Source organism: Anguilla rostrata, chromosome 12, assembly GCF_018555375.3.
Source record: "Anguilla rostrata isolate EN2019 chromosome 12, ASM1855537v3, whole genome shotgun sequence".
Lineage (NCBI taxonomy): Eukaryota > Metazoa > Chordata > Actinopteri > Anguilliformes > Anguillidae > Anguilla > Anguilla rostrata.
In genome coordinates, this window is record NC_057944.1 from 25,338,091 (window position 1) to 25,357,154 (window position 19,064).

The following is a 19,064-nucleotide window of genomic DNA, read 5'->3' on the forward strand; positions in this document are numbered from 1 at the left end:
TAGCAGAACGGAGGGATCTGGCTGGCATGTAGGGTTTGAATATCTTGTGGAGGTATGCTGGGGCTGATCCCTTGACTGCCTGGTATGCTAGGACCAATGTTTTGAATTTGATGCGAATCACAAGTCTGGTAATGGGTACAAAAAAAGACATAAACGGTTAAACATACCACTTAGCACTGTAAGGGCAATAATAAAGGTGTAAAACATATGGAATGGTTGCAAATTTGCCAGGAAGAGGAAGCAAGCACGTTGTCCCCACGGACGATGAGGAAGATGGTGAGGGAGGCCATCAATAACCCAAGGATCACTGTTTAAGAATTGCAGAGATTGGTTTGTTTCTTGCGGTCAACAAGTCTTAAAAAAACATAAAATGGCACCTCTATACCAAATAACTCTTTGGAATGGTGGCACGAAGACAGCCCTTATTGAGCACAATAAACAAATCAAGAATCTGGAGCTTGCCAAACCTTATTGGAATTATGACTGGAAGAGAGTGCTATTGTCAGATGAGACCAAAATTAAACGTTTTGGCCATACACACCATCGACATGTTTGGCGGCAAAAGAGGAATGCATACAGAAAAAGCACCTCATACCTACAGTCAAATATGGAGGTGGGTCATTGAGCTCAAACCCAAAGATATCAATGATTCTGAAAAGTTCTACATGGAGCAAAGGTCAAAAATCCCTCCAAATGTGTTCTCTAACCTAATCACAAATTATAGGAAAAGACTCATGGCTGTTATCTTTGCCAGGGGTTTTCACAAAGTATTTAATCAGGGTTGCCAGTAATTGTGGAACCTGTTTTTTGGGGAAATATTTTTATTTATTTTAAAAATGTAAGACTTTGCTTGATTCCAATGAATCATTAATCAAGCACACCAGTTTACATATGTTGGAAAATAAAGCTTATGTCAATAACTGTATAATTTTTTAGTTTAGCATTTTTTTATTTTTTTTTTAGCATTTTTTGTGCATATCTATCAAGGGTGCCAATAATTCTGAAGCCCACTGTACATTTTAATAAATATCCTCCAAAAATATCCAGACCAAAACAACCATTGTTTCACAAATTGCTACACATTATGAAATGTATGATTGTATAACTTTATACCTTACACAAATTATAAATAGATCAACAGCATTTTCTTTGGTAGTTAAATCACGTTGGTGTTCTACATTAAATTCAATGGACAGCAAGCTCTTTTGCCATTAACATGCATGCTAGAGGCTGTTTTTCCGTTACTTCCTAGGCTTCACCGCCTGGCCCTTCCTACCCTCTCCAGTTCCTATGCAAGCTGTATGAGTGCAGCCCACTCAAGCTGGAATTAGAAATACCAGTGCGCTATAGTTTCTCAAGTTTACCATATTTTATTCAAATTACTCAATTAAAAAAATTGATTATTTTTATTTATTTATTTGTATTGATTTACTGTGTTTATTTTTATTCAAATGTGACCATATATTTATAAGATGTCAAATATGTATGAATATCAGTCTACCTTGTTTTATTTTATAAGTGTGTCTTAAGCAACTGGTGGTGGTTCCAAACAATGCTTCTTCTAGGAATGCTGTTGCCAGTTTCACTGGGAAATAGCAGGCTTGGTTCCACCCTACTACTAACACCCTAACAATTGCCTGACAGTCTTCACACTGGTATGCATGCCTAATAAAGGCAAATTTCACATCTACCCATATGGTGCAGCTGTCATAAAAATCAGTCCAAAACTCAGTTATGCAGTCTCAGAACACACCAATTCCTTCGCCTTCCTCAGGGTCTCCATTTGGTAGACACATCTTAATGTACACCTCAGTACTTTAACATATGGATTTTTAAAGGCGATGATGAGGTCAGAGAGACATTGTCCCCTCCTAACAATCAGTGTTTCTGCAGCAGGCTGTGGTTCATCCACTGTTTGGGTTGGGAGGTCTTCCTCCCTCGTAATCACATTTACAGGAATAAACTGTGGTTTGTCCAGAAGCAGGTGTAGCAGGTCACCCTCCCTGATAATCCCTGTTTCGGGAGCAGGTTGTGGTTCATCCAGTGTTTGAGATAGCACGCCATCCCATGGCAATGTGTCATCCATGTGTGCATCTTCATTTGTAGAATCTCCAAAGGAAATTTCAAGGTTGATTTCTGGATCTATGTTTTCCAACCGCTGTTCCTCAGTAGATTCATGCTGGCCTCTTTCCTTGAGATCTCTAACAGAGAGTGAGTTGACCTGAAGGTCTGCCCTCTCTCCCTCTGAGAACTGCTCTTCTGTTTGCATTTTAGAATCTTAGAGTCTTAAAATTTTAACCTGGCTTTCATAATACAACTGTTCTACTGTGTCAACTTGCTTCTGAGAAGATTCAATTTCAATTGAATATAGGGAGAACCTTTTCTTCTTTTAAGAACAACAACAATATATGAATGAATGACTTGTGCATTGTATGTGTGAGTAACTTGGCATTTTTGCACGTTGAAAACGTTTTTTCCATCAGATATTTATTTTCTCCTTCATGCCATCTGTAGGCTACTCAACTGTCATTTTTTTCCCAATACGCACGCCATATCGTTGGCTGCACGCATCCACGTGCATATTTAACTAGACAGGCAGACACGCCTTCAGCTAAAATATTCTGGTGAAGTCCCGGAAGTAAGTCTTTACTGCGCGTGTTGAGGCAAAACATTGGAGCTCCCATTAAACTGAATGGGAATTATCAGACTTTTGAAGACAAAATAAAACGTCCTCGATGGTATTATGAAACTCGATTAATAACCGTTACGTTTCGTATGAAAAGCAGATTGAAAAATATGCATTATGTAATAAAATATGCACATTTAAAAAAATATTTCCCCGAGACTTCTGGGCCAAAGCAACAATTGTTTCAGAAACTGCCGCACATGATGAAATTTTTTATCATAAAATAGGACCGATGAGGTTTTCTTTGGTTGTTAAATCACCTTGGATTTCTACATTAAATTCAATGGTCAGCCAGCTCTTTTGCTCTCAAGCATGCGCAATAGAGACCGTTTTCCATTACTTCCTAGGCTTTACCGCCTGGCCCCTCCTACCCTCTCCAATTCCTGTGTACGCTCTATGGCTGCACGTCTAGAACTGCATTGCGGTGCTGCAATTGGATGATATTGAATTTCCCTGTTTTCCCATCTCCTTTTGCAGCGCAAGCTATTGGCGAGCAGTTGATAAATTCAGCGCCAGCCCCGCCCATCACCTTTCTTGCGATTTTGCCCCTATTTAAATGTCTGTGTCGCATTTGGGACCAAGCAAGAATTTTAAATTGCTCAAACGAGATTGACCCCGAGCAACAATAGATACCAAAGGTAATTATTGTTTAATTTTTTCCATAAGAGAGAAAGATAAACTAATATTTTTAACTTTATGAATATTGTTTGTTCAAGGAGCAGCTGAGCTTGCTGCGGAAACCTTGTATACAGGAAGTGAAATTTACTAGGGGCGGCAAATGTTTTCATTGAGCTCCAACACATCACTTTGTGCACTCTAAAATTTAACTTAATTGAGAGACGATATGCATTAATACTGTCTCACTAGTTTCTGCACATAGTTGACAGACGACATATGCCCCAATGACAGCGGCAAAAGGCAGAAGGCGTGGTTAAATGAGCGGGCGTAGAAACATTGCTGTCGATGACGAAGGGTGTGTAATGTGCGTGTAGGGACAACACAGTATTAGTTACGAATGACGTGTGAATATCTTTACATATAAAACATATAGACAACTTGGCCGCCATATTATTATTATTATTTGTATTATTATTATTATTGCAGGGGATGAGTAGTTGCCGATTTGGCATTTGCTCACATTTGGCCGTAGAGCTTAAGTAAATATTCAATAACGGTGACCGTTCATGGTGCTTTGGAAATGAAACTAAGTTTATTTAAATGATTAAAATAATTAGAACGTGGCTTGTGTAGCCTATTTATTTTTTTGGTTGCTTTAGGGAGCGGTTGCTTGCACGCTATAAATAACGTTGTTCATATGGAAAAAGGATGCGTAATATTTTAATTTTATGATTACGGTCTTTAAAACATAACACCTAGTTTAGTACCTATATGTTGCATTCTGTGTATTCTTCATACCCTAAGTATCTTTTACATTATTTTTCTGGGAACCGAGTCACCTTTTTATTTGGTTAATTTACTGGATCATACCTCTGCTTTGCTCACAATCATTTCAGACCAGACCAGCATGTCTATACAAACCCTGATTGTTCTAATGGAGCATTTCCCCCGCACAGCTGCGGATATTTTGTTTGAATCCATCTGTACGCTCCCCAGTCACATGCATTCCAGTCTGAGGGTAGGCTGAGGATAACATTTCAACATCGTTTCCCAGCAAGAGAATGAGCTAGTCATTCATGGACGACTGCCAATTTACTCGAAATGCATGCTGGTTGGGACTTTGCCATGCTGTGGCTTATTTCAGCAATGTGTGTTCTCTCTTCTCAGTGAGGAAAGATGGTGAACTGCTGTGGACTGCTCACGGAAAAGAATGAACCTGGTATGAGGGATGCAAACAGGGCCAATACCCACACTTCTGTGTCATTAACTATTGTCCTCTTTTTGCTCATTCTCTTTTTGCCACGACTACCTACCAACACTCCCTCCGCCCTGGGTAACTGACCATTGTTCTCTCTCACTTTTTCTCTCTCTCTCAGTGCCTCTGAAACAGGTGGAGGTGGTGGTGAAGGTACAGGGTCACGTGGCCTCGGTGAGCTCCACGTTGCAATATGAAAACAACGAGGAGCGCCCTCTGGAGGCCATCTTTGTGTTTCCACTGGAGGGAGACGCAGCCCTCTGCCACTTCAGTGCCAAGATCGGGGAGACGGAGGTGGTGGCAGAGCTGCAGGAGAAGCAGAAGGTGAGAGTGGTGTGGAGGGTAGCGTTTGTGGCCACAAACTGGGCATGTGTAAATAATTAGAAAACTCCCACACAAAAAAATACACACAGAAAAGGCACACCACAGTCAGATTAGTTGAGTCACCAGGCCACATTCTTTGCAAAATACACAGTACACAGATCCTGTAGAGCTAGTTGCACAGCATTTTAGTCCAACAGCAAACTCTAAAAATCAGTGTAGGCTCCCAAGCAATATTTAAATTTTTTTCAACAACAGTGATATAGACCTGACTAGGAAAACTCCTGAACATGTAACACTGCTAAAGCACTAATGTAGTATTGCTATGCCAAGTTACATCATGGCTTTAGTTATGTTTCATGTTTACTGTCTCTTGCCTGTTGTCTTGTTGTCTCACAATGATGACATCATACCTAGGCAAAGGAACAGTATGATGATGCGCTGAGCTCGGGGCAGCAGGCCTTCCTGCTGGAGGAGAGCGAGGAGAGTGCGGACGTTTTTCGGCTGAGCGTGGGGAGTCTGCCCCCGGGAGAGAAGGTCTCGGTGACCCTGACCTACGTGACCGAGCTGGAGGTGCAGGCCGACGAGGCGTTGAGATTCTGTCTGCCCGCCGTTCTCAACCCCCGTTACGCCCCCCGGGGTAAAGACATGCTCTGTCTCTGCACTGCAATGTGTCTTCTTCAAAGATGCGAATGCGAGAGGTGATGTAGATCTCTATAGCTCTGAGGATAGTTTGACATTGTGAGTAAGGAGCTGCATTTGTTACAGGTTTGGTCTAGCGCATAAAAGGCACCTAATCACCAAATTGAGGACGAGGCACTTCTATTTTAAGTTCAGTTAGCATTAATTACCTCCTGTATGAACAAATATAGTGTTGAGAAGGTGTGTAAATTGCTCTCAGTAAGTATTAATGTCCAGGAAGTAAGTAATAACACAGAGGGACATATAGTTCTAGCTGACCTTGTGGTGACCCTGGAGCGAATTTTATTGACCATATGCAGGCTCACCCCTACCGTTAGTTTCACAGATGGATACTCTGCCCAGTTACTACCCTCTCTCTTTGCTCTGCCTGCATTATACTTTACCCCCCTCCCTCTCTCACCCTACCTGCCCTTTAGACACTGGAAGTGTACCCGAGGTAACCTCTGCCTTGGATGGTTCAGTGCCCTATACTCTGTCCCTCGGTGTGGACCTGTCCTCTCCAAGTCCCATCTCCAAGGTGGAGTCCAACTGTCCCCTTCAGCCCCTGAAGTACCTGAACACTGAGAAGACACAGGCCACGGTGTGTGCATGCACGTGTGCGTGTGCATGTGCGTGTACTTGTGTGTGTGTGTATGTGTGTGTCCTTACACTTCATGTCTTTTCTTCCTTAATGCACAAACCCCATCGGGCACAGTACAATGTTAACACTGGACATTGTACTGTGTGCAGGTGAGTCTGTCCCCAGGTCACAAGTTTGACCGTGATGTGGAACTGTTGGCATACTACAGTGGCGCCCATCAGCCCACTGCCATTGTGGAGATGGGACAACCCAATGCCAAGTCTGGTAAGCCTCTTTCCCTTTGGCCAAAATACTTGGGATAAAGTGTTATGATTAGTTCACTGACATCCTCTCCTCTCTCATTATTACTAGCACTGGGAGATATAGCACAATGATATATTATTGCATACCGTAATGTTGCATTTAGTCTTTTTTTAATCATACCTTATGCAATAGGCAAACATTCAAACATCAGAGGCTGTGTGAAATGCTTCCAGGGAAATAATGTCACTGCTGTTGCATGACGGCCAGTCAGCAGCAAGGCCTTGTGGCTTCCATGTGATTGACAAAAACACATCACATGATCATATGAAAGCTGTATAACCTTGCTGCTGATTGTCTTATTAATACCCAATAGATACCACTGGTGACGTTTTTTTCCCCGGAAGCATTTCACACAACCTCTGAAGTTGTGAATGTTTACTACCACATCAGGTATGATGACAGAAATAAAAGATGAAAAGAAAGGCAATATGCCACCTGGCGACAGTGACAGTTATTACATTTGATAATTATCATTGCGGATAATTATCATCTCTTTCTCTCTCTCTCTCTCCATAATTCACATCAGTGATTCACTTTACTGTCCTAGTCTAAATACTCTCTCTCTCTCTCTCTCAGGCTCTTTGATGGGTGACCCTGTTGTCATGCTAAGCCTTTACCCAGAGTTCCCAGCAGCAGTGACATCATCGCTGGCCTCATGTGGGGAGTTCCTCTTCCTGGTTGATCGGTCCGGCAGCATGGAATGTAATATGCACAACGATCAGGGAGCACAAATGCGAATCGACAGCGCAAAGGTAATTTATTTAAGAATTATTTCACATTTTTTTTCCGGAATAAACCAAATTGATTCCAAATAATGGTGGTGAGCTGCAGGACCTGCTGGTTTTTGTGATAAAAAATTTAACTGATCAATTAAAGCAGTTGATTACACACATAACGGACATCATCAGATGAATTGTGCATGAATTGTTTGCTGACCGAGAACAATACCAAACTTCAATGATTCATTAAATGAAATGCAGGCCATGAAATCATGGAATTAATTATTTTATTTAGACTAATTCAGGGAGTCAGGCTCTTAGAATCTGGAATCCATTCTTTTGGAATCAATTTTCCCTCCCTGGGGCCAGCTTAACCCTCCTTCCCATAAAACCACACAGTAATAGTTTTTCACTCTCAGTAGAGTTTATTTCACCAAAATAAAAGAATCATTAATGCTCAGTCCTTTGTAACCCCAGCAGAACGACAGCTTGGCTTTGTAATGTGGTATGCTGGATATCCACAGTTGAGTGTTCTGACTGGTTAACACTGGATAAGGGTATGAAAATGGTGTATGATTGGAATGTCGCAGGCCTAGAGCATGTGTAGAGACGGTCTCTAATTGGCTCTGCAGGACACGCTGCTGCTGTTGCTGAAGAGCCTCCCCATTGGCTGCTTTTTCAACATCTACGGCTTTGGCTCCACCCATGATTCTTTCTTCCCGTGAGTGGCGCTCCCCGATTCCTCTCATTTTTACATGTGCTGTAAGAACTCTCATTTGATCAGAAATTCTTTGTGGGATTTTTTTTTGTTGGCTGTGCTGAGCTCTTTGATTGGCTTAGACGTGCTCAGCTGGGCTCTGACATAGGTTCACTCATAGCCTGTCGTTGGCTCTGATGTGTTTTGCAGATCTTTCTTATTTGATCAGACATTTAGGCCTTTAGAACTCTCTCTGAATCAGATTATGGTCTGTGGATCTCCCTCATTGGATCAGACTGAATTCGTTGAGCTTTTACTGGCTCAGGCATCCTCTATAGGTCTCTCTTATTGGCTGGTACATTGACGGAGTGACATGTCGTGATGGTAGGATTAGGTTTCACAAAAGCAAATCTGGGTAGAGCTGCCATATTTTGCCGTTTAATCATATTTTACCGTTTAATCAGTTGTTTTGTTTTGGAGAAAAAAATTAATCGGTTAAAATAACCCAGTGATTGAAGCTTCATCCATTTCCAGGCTCACGAAAGCTTAATCTTCCTCACTAGTTACAGGACGCAATGTGACCTTGGTTCTGGCCTGTGTTTGTTCGGCAGGAAGAGTGTAGAGTACAGCCAGGCGACAATGGACCAGGCGCTTGAGAAAGTTCGGGGGATGAAGGCAGATTTGGGGGGCACTGAGATCCTGTTGCCGCTGAAGCACATCTACAGCCAGCCCTGCCTTCCAGAGCACCCCAGACAGGTAACCCAGCCCCTTTCCTTACAGGAACACACCTGATTTAACAAAAAGTGATGTGACAGAGTGATCTGTGGCTGCATTCTCACACACAAACACAGCGTCTTACTTTCCCATTACTGTCCCCTAGCAGAGAGATAGAAGTGCAGGCGCCTTTAATGTAAAAATAAATAAACATTTGCCTCGGTATTCTGTGCTGCACAAGGGCCACGCCTGGCTTTCAGACAGGATGGGCGTTTTCCCCAGCGCTGCTCAGGCAGGACAGGTGGCCTTGGCTTCGTCCGGGTGATCGCTGAGGCCTTGCGTGTGCCACAGTGTGTCTGGTGTCTTTTCAGTGTCCTTTCCCAACTCTTTTAGTGAACTCAACAACACGCCCCTCCCTCCATTCATTTACAGGAAGCTTTATGTGCTTGGCTGTGGAATTACAGGTGTGTGGCCTTTGCTCCAAAATGCAAATGCCTGGAAAACTATGAAGAACGTTTGGGGATATTTCAGCAAGGATTTATGTGATATTTTGAAATGTGTTACATTGAAAATGTGCTATGTGTGTTGGGTTGAGTAGGAAAAATCCATCCTTGTCTTGTAAAAAAGAAGCAATCTAGTCAGGAAAACACTTGATCCAATTATAAGGGTCTTTATTTTTGGCTGACAAGGTCAACACCATACTTAAAAAGCATTATTTACGTCAATCCTGTATTCCCTCTAAGGGGGACTGTAGAATATACATGCCAGTTTCAAAGATAACCACCTCATTCAATAGGATAGTAAAATTTCTCATCTTCTCTTTTTATAGGGGCAGGCAAATATACAGGCAATACTGATCAGGACAGAACCCGTCATTCTATGCAACCTGAAAAAAGAAATATAATAAGCACAATTATATGGATAACAACATGTTAACCCTTCAAGTGTAAGATGACAAATGCAATAGGAGACAGTACTTAAATGGTCTCAAAAGTATTATATATTCATATATATTGTTTATACAGTTCAATATACATTTCATTTATACATTGTTTTTTAATGTTATGGACAAATTATTCTGTGTTTATTTATGCAATATAACAGCTGGTTTGTGTGAAAACATGGTTAATGCCTGCATACGTTGAAACGGGATTAGCAGAATTCCGAAAAGTAAGCAACCTGTATACGTTCATACAGAATGGTGTTGGCCCTCAGTAAGTGAGATCAGATAGAATTGCCATTTCTGCACATTTTCACCACCAAAATACATATTTGGAATAACTTTAATGCATTTGATGCTGGTAAAATGTGAAACAACTCCAGAAATTGCAGATAATTATAAATAAGATGTTAGCAACATAACTGAGAATTGTATTAAAGGATTGTTTTTGTTGTGATGCTTTTTATGAGGTTATATGTAATCCGCAGGCATTTGCAGATGTTTTAAGGGTTAAAATATTTGACCTGGTTGTGATCACTACCCCTTCATATCAGAACAGCGTGGCACAGCACTGCTGACAGCTGTGTGACTCTCCTTCTCCCAGCTTTTCATCTTCACTGACGGAGAAGTGTGGAACACAAAGGACGTTCTGGACCTGGTGAAGAGCAACGCCATGTCTCACAGGTGCAGCAGCTACACCTGCAGTTAGCCTGCCAGGTCAAATACAAGCTTAGGAGTTCATGCAAATCCAGCATTATGACTAATCAAGATTTAGGGTGATTTTTGAATATTGGCGCTGTGTAGCCGCACCCTATCACGATGTTGCTGGCCACGCCACAGGAGCCAGCCAACCTGACCTTGATGTCATTTCCTCTCAGGTGTTTCTCGTTTGGAATAGGAGAGGGAGCCAGCACCGCTCTGATCAAGGGCATGGCAAAGGAGGGATCTGGGCATGCTCAGTTTATCACTGGAACTGAAAGACTACAGCCAAAAGTGAGTGACTGACTGACTGACTGCCTGGGTGACACCTCCTTAATTTGGAGGTTCTGCTTGGGAAGAGGTCTGTTAACAATGCGCAAATTCAATGAATATCCACAGCAGGAGTATGGAGCAGGCTATCTGGTCACTATATAGAACATCTGTGAGAGATTCAAAGGGTAGTCGGTCTGTCTGAGGAATTGCTTTACCACAGTGAAGGTGCTGCAATCTTTCCCCTCCCTGTCTTTCCCTCACTCTCTCTCTTCTCTTTCACAGGTAATGCAGTCTCTTCGCTTCGCTCTTCAGCCAGCAGTGAAGGATATCTCTGTGAAGTGGAATGTTCCAAAGGGGGTGTCTGTCACCCCCCTGTCTCCCCCCATTAATGTGCTCTTCCAGGGTCAGAGGTCACTGCTGTATGCTCAGCTCACAGGGAAGGTGAGCAAAGTTTTTATCAACAGGAATTTCTCTTTGCATGCAGCAAAAATGCTTGCATAAAATAAACTCTAATAGAGTGCATTTTACACTGATGCAATACTTCTTTATCCAAGGTGGACTCCTATAAGCTCTGTTGAATTAACACTGAAGGTTCTTCTGGAAGATTATAGAGCATCTTTCGGTGTTTACACCTGAAATGGTGTCCAATCTGTTTGATCAAGGTATGCTGGGAGTCAGGTGTCCTTCGTCCCACCCATTTATCAATGGGAAGGGGGATCCATGCAGGTAGTTACAGGTGCTTCATGTTTCTGCTGGGCAGAGAGAATTCTCCCCATATAATAACCGGGCAAATCAAGGTATATCCATATAAGAGATCAGATTTATTTCTGCCGAGAGAGTCCAACCCTTGCTAGGGATGGGTACGAGTAATGGATTGATCGATCACTCGTAGGGATATGTGCCTACTCAGTCTTTTATTTCCTCTTAAAGGCTATGCATGTATAACTAGGCTATGTGTTAGATTTGCACTTTTTTATTTATTTATCTTACAGTATGTAAAAAGAGAAGAAATACATTAAAATAGAGGATTTTTATTAATAATGGGATAATGTCCAAGGGGCTGATCATTTCAATCCAGAGCACCCAGTGAGGCTGTGTCATGCTTTGGGTTGGGATTGCGTTTCTCACTTGTGGACACCAGATGGGGGTTTCAGAATACCTATTGCTCCTTTAACCTTGAAAAGGATGGTGGTGTGATGAAGTGGTTAAGGAATGGGGTTTAGAACCCAAAAGGGTTCCACACCCCTGTTGCATCACCCTTGAAAAAGGAGCCTGGACTGAATTATCTCTTTAAATAACAGCACAAAAGAGGTGGGTATTGTCCTTGTTGGTTTGCCAGTATAGGGTTTAGGCCAAGAAAATGAACAGTGCAAAGTGAACTATGATATACTACTCTGTGCTGCTCAGTGTTTCCATCTAATGCACTGTATTTCATGTGTGTCTCAGCATGTCTCTCTATAGTCTTTGTGTCTCACTCTCTCCTGCTCTGTCAGTTTGCTGAGGCCACAGACAGCTCTGTCAGTGTGCAGTACCGTCTGGGGGAGCAGTCTGTGCAGAACCAGCTCAGCTTTAATGTAAAACCTGGAGAGAATACTGGGTAACAAGCACACACATATACATACAGACACACTCACACACACACACACAAACCCACACATGCACACACAAACGGATAGACACACACACAGAGACTGTCTCACACACTCACACAGGCACACAAATGCATGCACACACATTCACATACATACGCACACACTCGCAGATACACACTCATGCGTGCATCTACACACATACATAAGCTCACACATGTACACTCACTCTCTCACACACGCACACACGTAGACTCACAGAAACACACATTCACTCACACATACATACGTTCACACACTCACAAATACACACACACAAGCTCACACACACATACACTCACACACATGCGCACACACACACAAATACATATATAAACGATCACTAATATATAGAAAGGGCACAGAAAGAGAAGCCATTATCTGCATTTTTTATTTTACTTTTATCCTTAACATAAAATCTTGATTTGAATTGATCTTTGTGTCTGAAATTAGTAAAATTAATGATGATGATGATGATGAGTATAGTGTGAATGTCACATTCAGGCAGTATGTAAAATACCATTTCCTCAAATCTGTTCACAGGCTAACCATCCACAGGTTGGGGGCCCGAACCCTCATCCGCACCCTGGAGACAGAGCTGAGAACAGCAGAACAGGATGAGCAAGAGGGGCGCAGAAAAGAGGAGGCGGAACGTTTGAAGAAGAGAGTGATTGAGCTAAGTGTCCAATCAGGAGTGAGCAGTGTCCTCACTGCGTTCATCGCAGTGTGTACTGGGAGCACACAGCCTGTGCAAGGGTCCCTGGTGCGTCGACATGTACCCACACCTAGAGGTGAGTATGCGTGCGTGCTGCTAGTCTAGTTTATCTTGCTAGTCAGCTGTTTGATAAACTTGTTCCCAACTGTTCTTCCTAACTTGAATTCTGATAGCTTGCTCTGGTGTTTGGTTAATTTAAGAGTGGTGTTACTGTGTTACTGATTAATGTTAGCTAGAGTAACTGCAGTTACTCTGAATTTACCATGGTCAGTTTTGTCAAGAGCGGTCCAATGGCCTAACTTGTGCGACTCAATCACTTTTTTTTTTTTAACTTTTAAAAGTTGCTTTGGAGTTACTTCAAATGTATTTTCTTGCTTTTAACTTAAAAAAAAATCCCCTATACCTGCTGTTGTGAAGCTGGCAGGTCTTTGGAAGCTTGTTTAAATATCTAATATGTCCTTTATCAAACACACAAATAATCTAGGCCAATCAAAAGCATTTACCAAAACTGCAGTAATAAACAGAAAGTGAATTATTAAACTGGGTGTGAGGACTAGGGATAAGCAGCATCCTTTCATGTGGGAAACAATAGTGGCAGCATTTTGTTTTCTTTTTTGTGATTACAGCTAAAGTAATCTAGGCTTTCCAAAATCTCTCCATCACCATCAATATCAATTCTGGGTTTATGTACAGTATGCGAGGAGAATAGGCTACTTTCAAAAAGACAGGGACATATGTCCTATTGCAACGTAAAAATGCACTATATGACCAAAAGTATCTGGACACCCCTTCGTTTGGGACTGTTTTTCATGGTTTGGGCTAGGCCCCTTAGTTCCAGTGAAGGAAAATCTTAATGGTACAGCATACAATCACATTCTAGATGATTCTGTGCTTCCCCAGCAGTTTGGAGAAGGCCATTTCCTGTTTCATCTTGACAGCGCTTGACAGTGCACACAGCAACGTCCATATAGCAATGGTTTTGTCAAGAATGTTTGTGGAAAAACTCGTCTGGCCTGCACAGAGCCCTGACCTCACCTTTGGGATCAATTGGAAAGCCAACTGCGAGCCAGGCCTAATCGTCCAATCAGTGCCCGGCCTCACAAATTCTCTTCTGGCCGAATGGAAGAAACTTTCTACAACAAACGCTCCAGCATCTAGTATAAAGCCTTCCCAGACGAGTGGAGGTTGTTATAGCAGTAAAGGGTGGATCAATTCCATATTAGTGCCCATAATTTTGGATGAGATGTTGGATATCAGGTGTCCACATACTTTTGGCCGTGTTGTGTATCTCTGTGAAACTATAATGAGCAATTTCACTGGAGAAACTAACAAGATCATTTACAACAGAAGGTCCACTGCTTTTTTGTTTTTATTCAAGTCAGAATTTTCTCAAATGACATTTGCAGTATGATTCCAAGTTCCCTTTTGTGGCATAAGCCTACTCATTGGCATAATTTTAATTATTTTATTTTACCATGGTGTTGCTCTGCTAATAGTGTGATACTTTCTATATTAGTTATCCATCATTGAAAACCAATTTGAAGAAATAGCATATTTTCATATTATTTTATTAGTGGAACTGACTATTTGTACTTAACAGGCATAAATTATTCCATCTTAATTTTACCTTGTCATGTGCATCCCTAGTGTGTGTGTATGTGCGTGACTAAGTCTCTTTGTGGGTGTATGTGCATGTATCTGTTTGTTTATATGTCTGTGTGCATGCACAAACGTGCATGTGTACATGTGTGTGTGTGTGTGTGTGTGTGTGTGTTTGTGTACAGGTGTGTATGTTTAGCCAGAGGGATCATTAAAACCATGATTTCCATGTTTTGCTCTAACTGCAGCGATGCCCAGTTTTAGGATGATGGGTGGTGGACCACAGATGTATGCTATGGCGTGTTGCGCTGCACCAGTAATGGCTTTCTGCCAGGCGCCTTCCCCTCCAAGTATGGGTATCGTTTTTCTTCTTTTTTAAGTTCTTGTTCACCAATGGGTCATATGGGACATCGAATGTGTGTTTTTTGAATGTGTGTTTTTGTGTGTGCGTGGGCATGAGCATGTGTGCGCATGTGCACGTGTGCGTACATGCCTGTCTGTTCAGCCAGAGGAATAATTAAAACCATGTTTACCATGTTTTTCTCTTGCAGTAATGAATAGGATGGCACGTGCTGTTGCTGACCGAGATGACGCTCTATTTGGTGTTTCTATGTCAGAGGATCTAGGTCTGTCAAAGTGTGAATTTAGGTTGTATGAAAAAATGTTGTGCTTGACAAACACCTGATATGAATAAATGTTCTAATATGTTCTCCCTAGAAGGTACCTGCAACAGAACTGGCTAGAAATCTGTACCAACCATAGCAGAGAGGGCAGCTCACATACTGCTTTCCTGAGAGGAAACTCCCTTTTCTTTGTGTTGTGCAGGCATCATTCTGCTAACGATTATAATACTCTTACAGTTACAGTTGCGGTTTAGTGAGGACATTGGAGCATTTTGACTGGCATGAAAGACTCAATGTTGTTAAGAGGGAGCATATAAAGTAAAGCTTCCTACAGGTTCTTTCAATATAGGACATCCTGTATAATTCATAACTTTCAATCATTGCTGTTAATGACAAAAGAATACCTTTCATAGTGCACAGTGAAACCTGCCTTGATGGTCACCTTTTTGTGGCAGCCATCTGTCAGTCATGGCCACTTTTTGTTACTCCCTTTCACTTTGCTCTGTATATGACCTCTGCATCACAATCGCCTGCACAGAACAGTCGGCCATCAGGCTGTTTCTCTCCCAGGGCAGTTTTACTCGTATGTCAGCCTGTCACTAAGGGCTGTGCCAGGTTCTTTCAAAGAATTTGAATATTCTTATCTTCTTACATTTTGGGTTTTTTTTTAATGAATTACTTCAATGAATTGCATTATCTTTATCTTCATGGGTTTTTGGGTTGTAGCATTGTGAAATTATCAAATTATCATCTATAATCGGCAGTGATTATTATTTATAGAAACTCGTTGTTTGTATGTAGTGTCATTTTTGTTTTTTTTGTTTTTTTTGCAGCTTATGATGAAATGGGTATGTATCTTGCTGTTCCTTGGTTTAGCATATCCATGGTGATGTGTTACATGGTGGTGGGCGTGGTTCTGTAGTATGAAAACATGATGCTCTGCTATCTTGATGACTTATGCCTTTATGGGCTGTTTTGGGATTGCATTTGGCCTTCATTTCATTTTATTTTTTAACATTAAATGATTAAATTACTGAATACTGACTGCTGGATGGCTTACTCATTTAAGGCAACATGCTATGGTGCATGGATTAACCTTGTGAGCTTGGATCAAACCCAGACCTTCCCAGTGCCAACCGTGACTGGTAGTTCCGTAGGGCAAAGCACAGTTGGCAATTGCATCGCCCAGGGTAAGGGAGGGTCCGGTCGGTTATGGGACCACGTTCATTGTTATCTTGCAACCCATGCTGGCTGATCGGGAGCCTGTGGACAGCATGCAAATGAATGGTCTTCCTCCGATTTTGCTGTATGTGAGCTTAGCTGTAGTTTGTGGTGTGAAAACAAGGAGCTGGCACCACAACGTGTTTCGAGGAGAACTCTGGGTGACTACACTCTCCCAAATTGGGAACATGGTTTGCAGCATGAACGTGACTGCGGTTGCAGATGATTGCCCATTCCAAATTGAGGTTGGAATTGGCTATGCTGAGCCCCAAGTTGGGCGCCAAATTAATTTTTTTTAAAGCCTAATTACTCACCTTTTCTGTATTTAAATGTACAGTGTTTATTACTAGTAGTAAACTTTTAATAATCAGTGTTTATATGGAGTGTCGGTTAATATATCTATATATATACATATTTTGCAGATGATGAGGCCCCGATAGGTATGTACCTTGCTGTTCTGTGGTTTTGCATATTTAGGATGATGTTGTGTTACATGGTGGTGTGCTTCATCTCTGTTACGTTGTCTGGGCCGGTTTAGAGGACACTGAAATGTCAGAGCCCCCCCAGCCACCGAAGGATCTTCTGCTCCAGTTGATCTCCCTGCAGAAAGCCACTGGATCCTGGGATTTGGTAGCAGAACTGGCCGAGGTGTTTGGAAAGACTGAGGAGGAGTTGGCAAAGCAGAGACCCCCCCAGGTGGGCATTCTCACTCACTGGCAGAGGCTCTACTGACACAAGGCCTGTCATAGTCAAACTGACCCATTTACCTCGCATCCATCTCTGTCTCTCTCTGTATCTCTTTCCTCTTTCTCCCCTCCCCCCCCCCCCCCCCCCCCCCCCTCTCTCTGAGCAGGTAGACAGTACCGTTTGGGCCACAGTTCTGGCACTGTTGTGGCTATATGGGTTCAGAGTGGAAGATGAGGATGAGTGGCAGTTTGTTGCGATGAAGGCTGTGTCCTGGATTCGAGCACAGACAGGTAAGATGCACATTGAGTGTTGTGTGTTGGAGGGAGGGGTTTGTGTGCGTTATGTTGGTTATTTTGTGTGCTACATAGAATAGGGTGTTGTGTGATTTTGTGTGTTAAAGAGAACAGGGTGTTGTATGATTTTGTGTGCTAAAGAGAATGGTGTGTTGTGTGATTTTGTACTTCACAGGAGGCAGTGTGTCTCAGTGTGTCCAGGCTGGTAACGCTCTGCTGGGTTGCCAGGTGCAGCAGGGTACCCTTGGGCTGTGAGAGTGATATCCCTCCTACTTTTCATCCTCATCCTCAGCCCCACCCCCTTCTGGGCCCCCATACAAGCCCCACCCCTTGTTCCTTTGTTGCAGTCATTAGATCCAGTGAGCAAAGTAATGTCTCATCCATAACGTACCACTGTTAGCTTCTTCCTTTCCCAAAGAAAGAGTTTGGAGTGTCAGAAAAATGAAAGGGTGGAGATCAAAGTAGAGCTTGGAGGGCTAGTGGTAGGACTCTAAAGGTGAGGTTAATCTGTTGGGTTTGTAATGTTGCCTCTCATTTCTGTTCTGTTGCCTCTCATTTCTAATAAACTGACTTTCAAAAAATGCAAACCCTGTAAGGTGTCTTCTTGCTTTGATTGCATGATACATTTGTTGGATTTTTTTGTGACTATTGTAAATGAGAATATATTGACTGTCCTGCAATGTTTGTCAATCCACGAGCATGGTTTTCTATGCCTTCAAGCAAAACCATGCTCTATGGTCGAGGACATGGCAATTCTTCTATTTCAATCTATTTCAAATGGCTATGACAGAAGTATCCTTCAAAAGTCAACGGGGATTCCAGCAATGATAGGCAAGGTAGGCTTCAAAAAGACAAATGGGTGAAAGTACCATACTATTAGTGACTAACTGATTTGAACCCACAATTTGATTTATTCGGTCGAGCCAATGATGTCTGGTTTATTGCAGTGAGTGACCCATGAAATAAATAGATTCTTTTCGTCATACAATTTTTTTGCTTGACTAAGAAGGCTGTACTTCTCTTGATAGCACTTACGTCTATTTATGAAATTTTTAGGTTTACTTTGCATTTATCTGCTTTTTTATCGCGTCTTTTAAAAATATTTTTTTATTTTATTGTTTTTATAGTTTATAGTTTTTATAGTTTTTACTCGGCACTGAAGCAGTTTTTTTCGTGCGAGCGCCTGGAGGCTGTCTTGCATTTGTTGAAAGCAGAAATGTTAGCGGAGCGGTGCGGGAGCATAACTTCCTGAACATTGAGAGCGGAGCTTCAGTGCACTTCATTGTCCGTCTTGTTGGTTGATAGTTCTGTTCATTTGCTTTCCATAACAGTAACATAGCGAGCTTACATTGGCTCGATAGTTGTGTGGTCATAATATGAATAATTAATTTATGGGGGGGCAGAGGGGACAGGTCCCCTGAACTTTCACAGACAGGTCAGATAAGGAAGAAAAGGTGAACGTATGTTGCAAATGTAAGATATAAAGTAGCCTATGTCTTATCTGTTCTAATCTAGTCACTTAGCCTCTGAAAAGCCACTGGAATGCAGGATCGACTTCCTTACTAGCAAGATGTTCCTGGGGGAGGATCAGCAGACACCACCACCTGCACTCACGACACCGCTGTGACCCCACCCCCCTTTTTGTTCACTTGAAATCACGCCACTTTATTGAATGATGGAAAACGGTAGAATGTGGCAATATGGACTTGTGTCGAAACCACTTATGGGATGGAAAGGATATACAATTTCACATCACAGTTACAGGATGATGTTGCTCACTTCCTATTTCAT

At 42.1% G+C, this 19,064-nt stretch overlaps 1 protein-coding gene and 1 long non-coding RNA gene across 6 annotated transcripts; one reads left to right on the forward strand and one right to left on the reverse strand.

Annotated features, from left to right (window-relative positions):
- The first annotated feature begins 3,082 nt into the window (after nt 1–3,082).
- Nucleotides 3,083–17,860, forward strand: LOC135236899 (von Willebrand factor A domain-containing protein 5A-like). Of its 5 annotated transcripts, none has more exons than XM_064303489.1 (19): nt 3,086–3,324; nt 4,472–4,523; nt 4,681–4,883; nt 5,298–5,520; nt 5,999–6,162; nt 6,312–6,426; nt 7,042–7,217; nt 7,817–7,905; nt 8,493–8,637; nt 10,140–10,219; nt 10,414–10,528; nt 10,790–10,948; nt 12,001–12,104; nt 12,679–12,930; nt 14,708–14,805; nt 15,001–15,071; nt 16,813–16,989; nt 17,147–17,270; nt 17,449–17,860. In XM_064303489.1, the coding sequence occupies exons 2-19, from the start codon at nt 4,481–4,483 to the stop codon at nt 17,526–17,528; spliced, it is 2,418 nt and encodes an 805-aa protein (XP_064159559.1). In that variant the 5' UTR covers nt 3,086–3,324; nt 4,472–4,480; the 3' UTR covers nt 17,529–17,860. The 5 variants fall into 5 exon arrangements, with proteins under 5 accessions (XP_064159561.1, XP_064159560.1, XP_064159559.1 ...); XM_064303488.1 differs by having other exon boundaries at nt 12,679–12,926; nt 14,698–14,799; XM_064303487.1 differs by having other exon boundaries at nt 3,087–3,324; nt 12,679–12,926; nt 14,698–14,805.
- Nucleotides 14,896–16,955, reverse strand: LOC135236901 (uncharacterized). Its single transcript, XR_010324704.1, has 2 exons — nt 16,813–16,955; nt 14,896–15,071 (listed from the first exon to the last, which is right to left on the reverse strand). It is a non-coding gene; the product is annotated as an uncharacterized LOC135236901 (long non-coding RNA).
- Nucleotides 17,861–19,064: the final 1,204 nt, after the last annotated feature.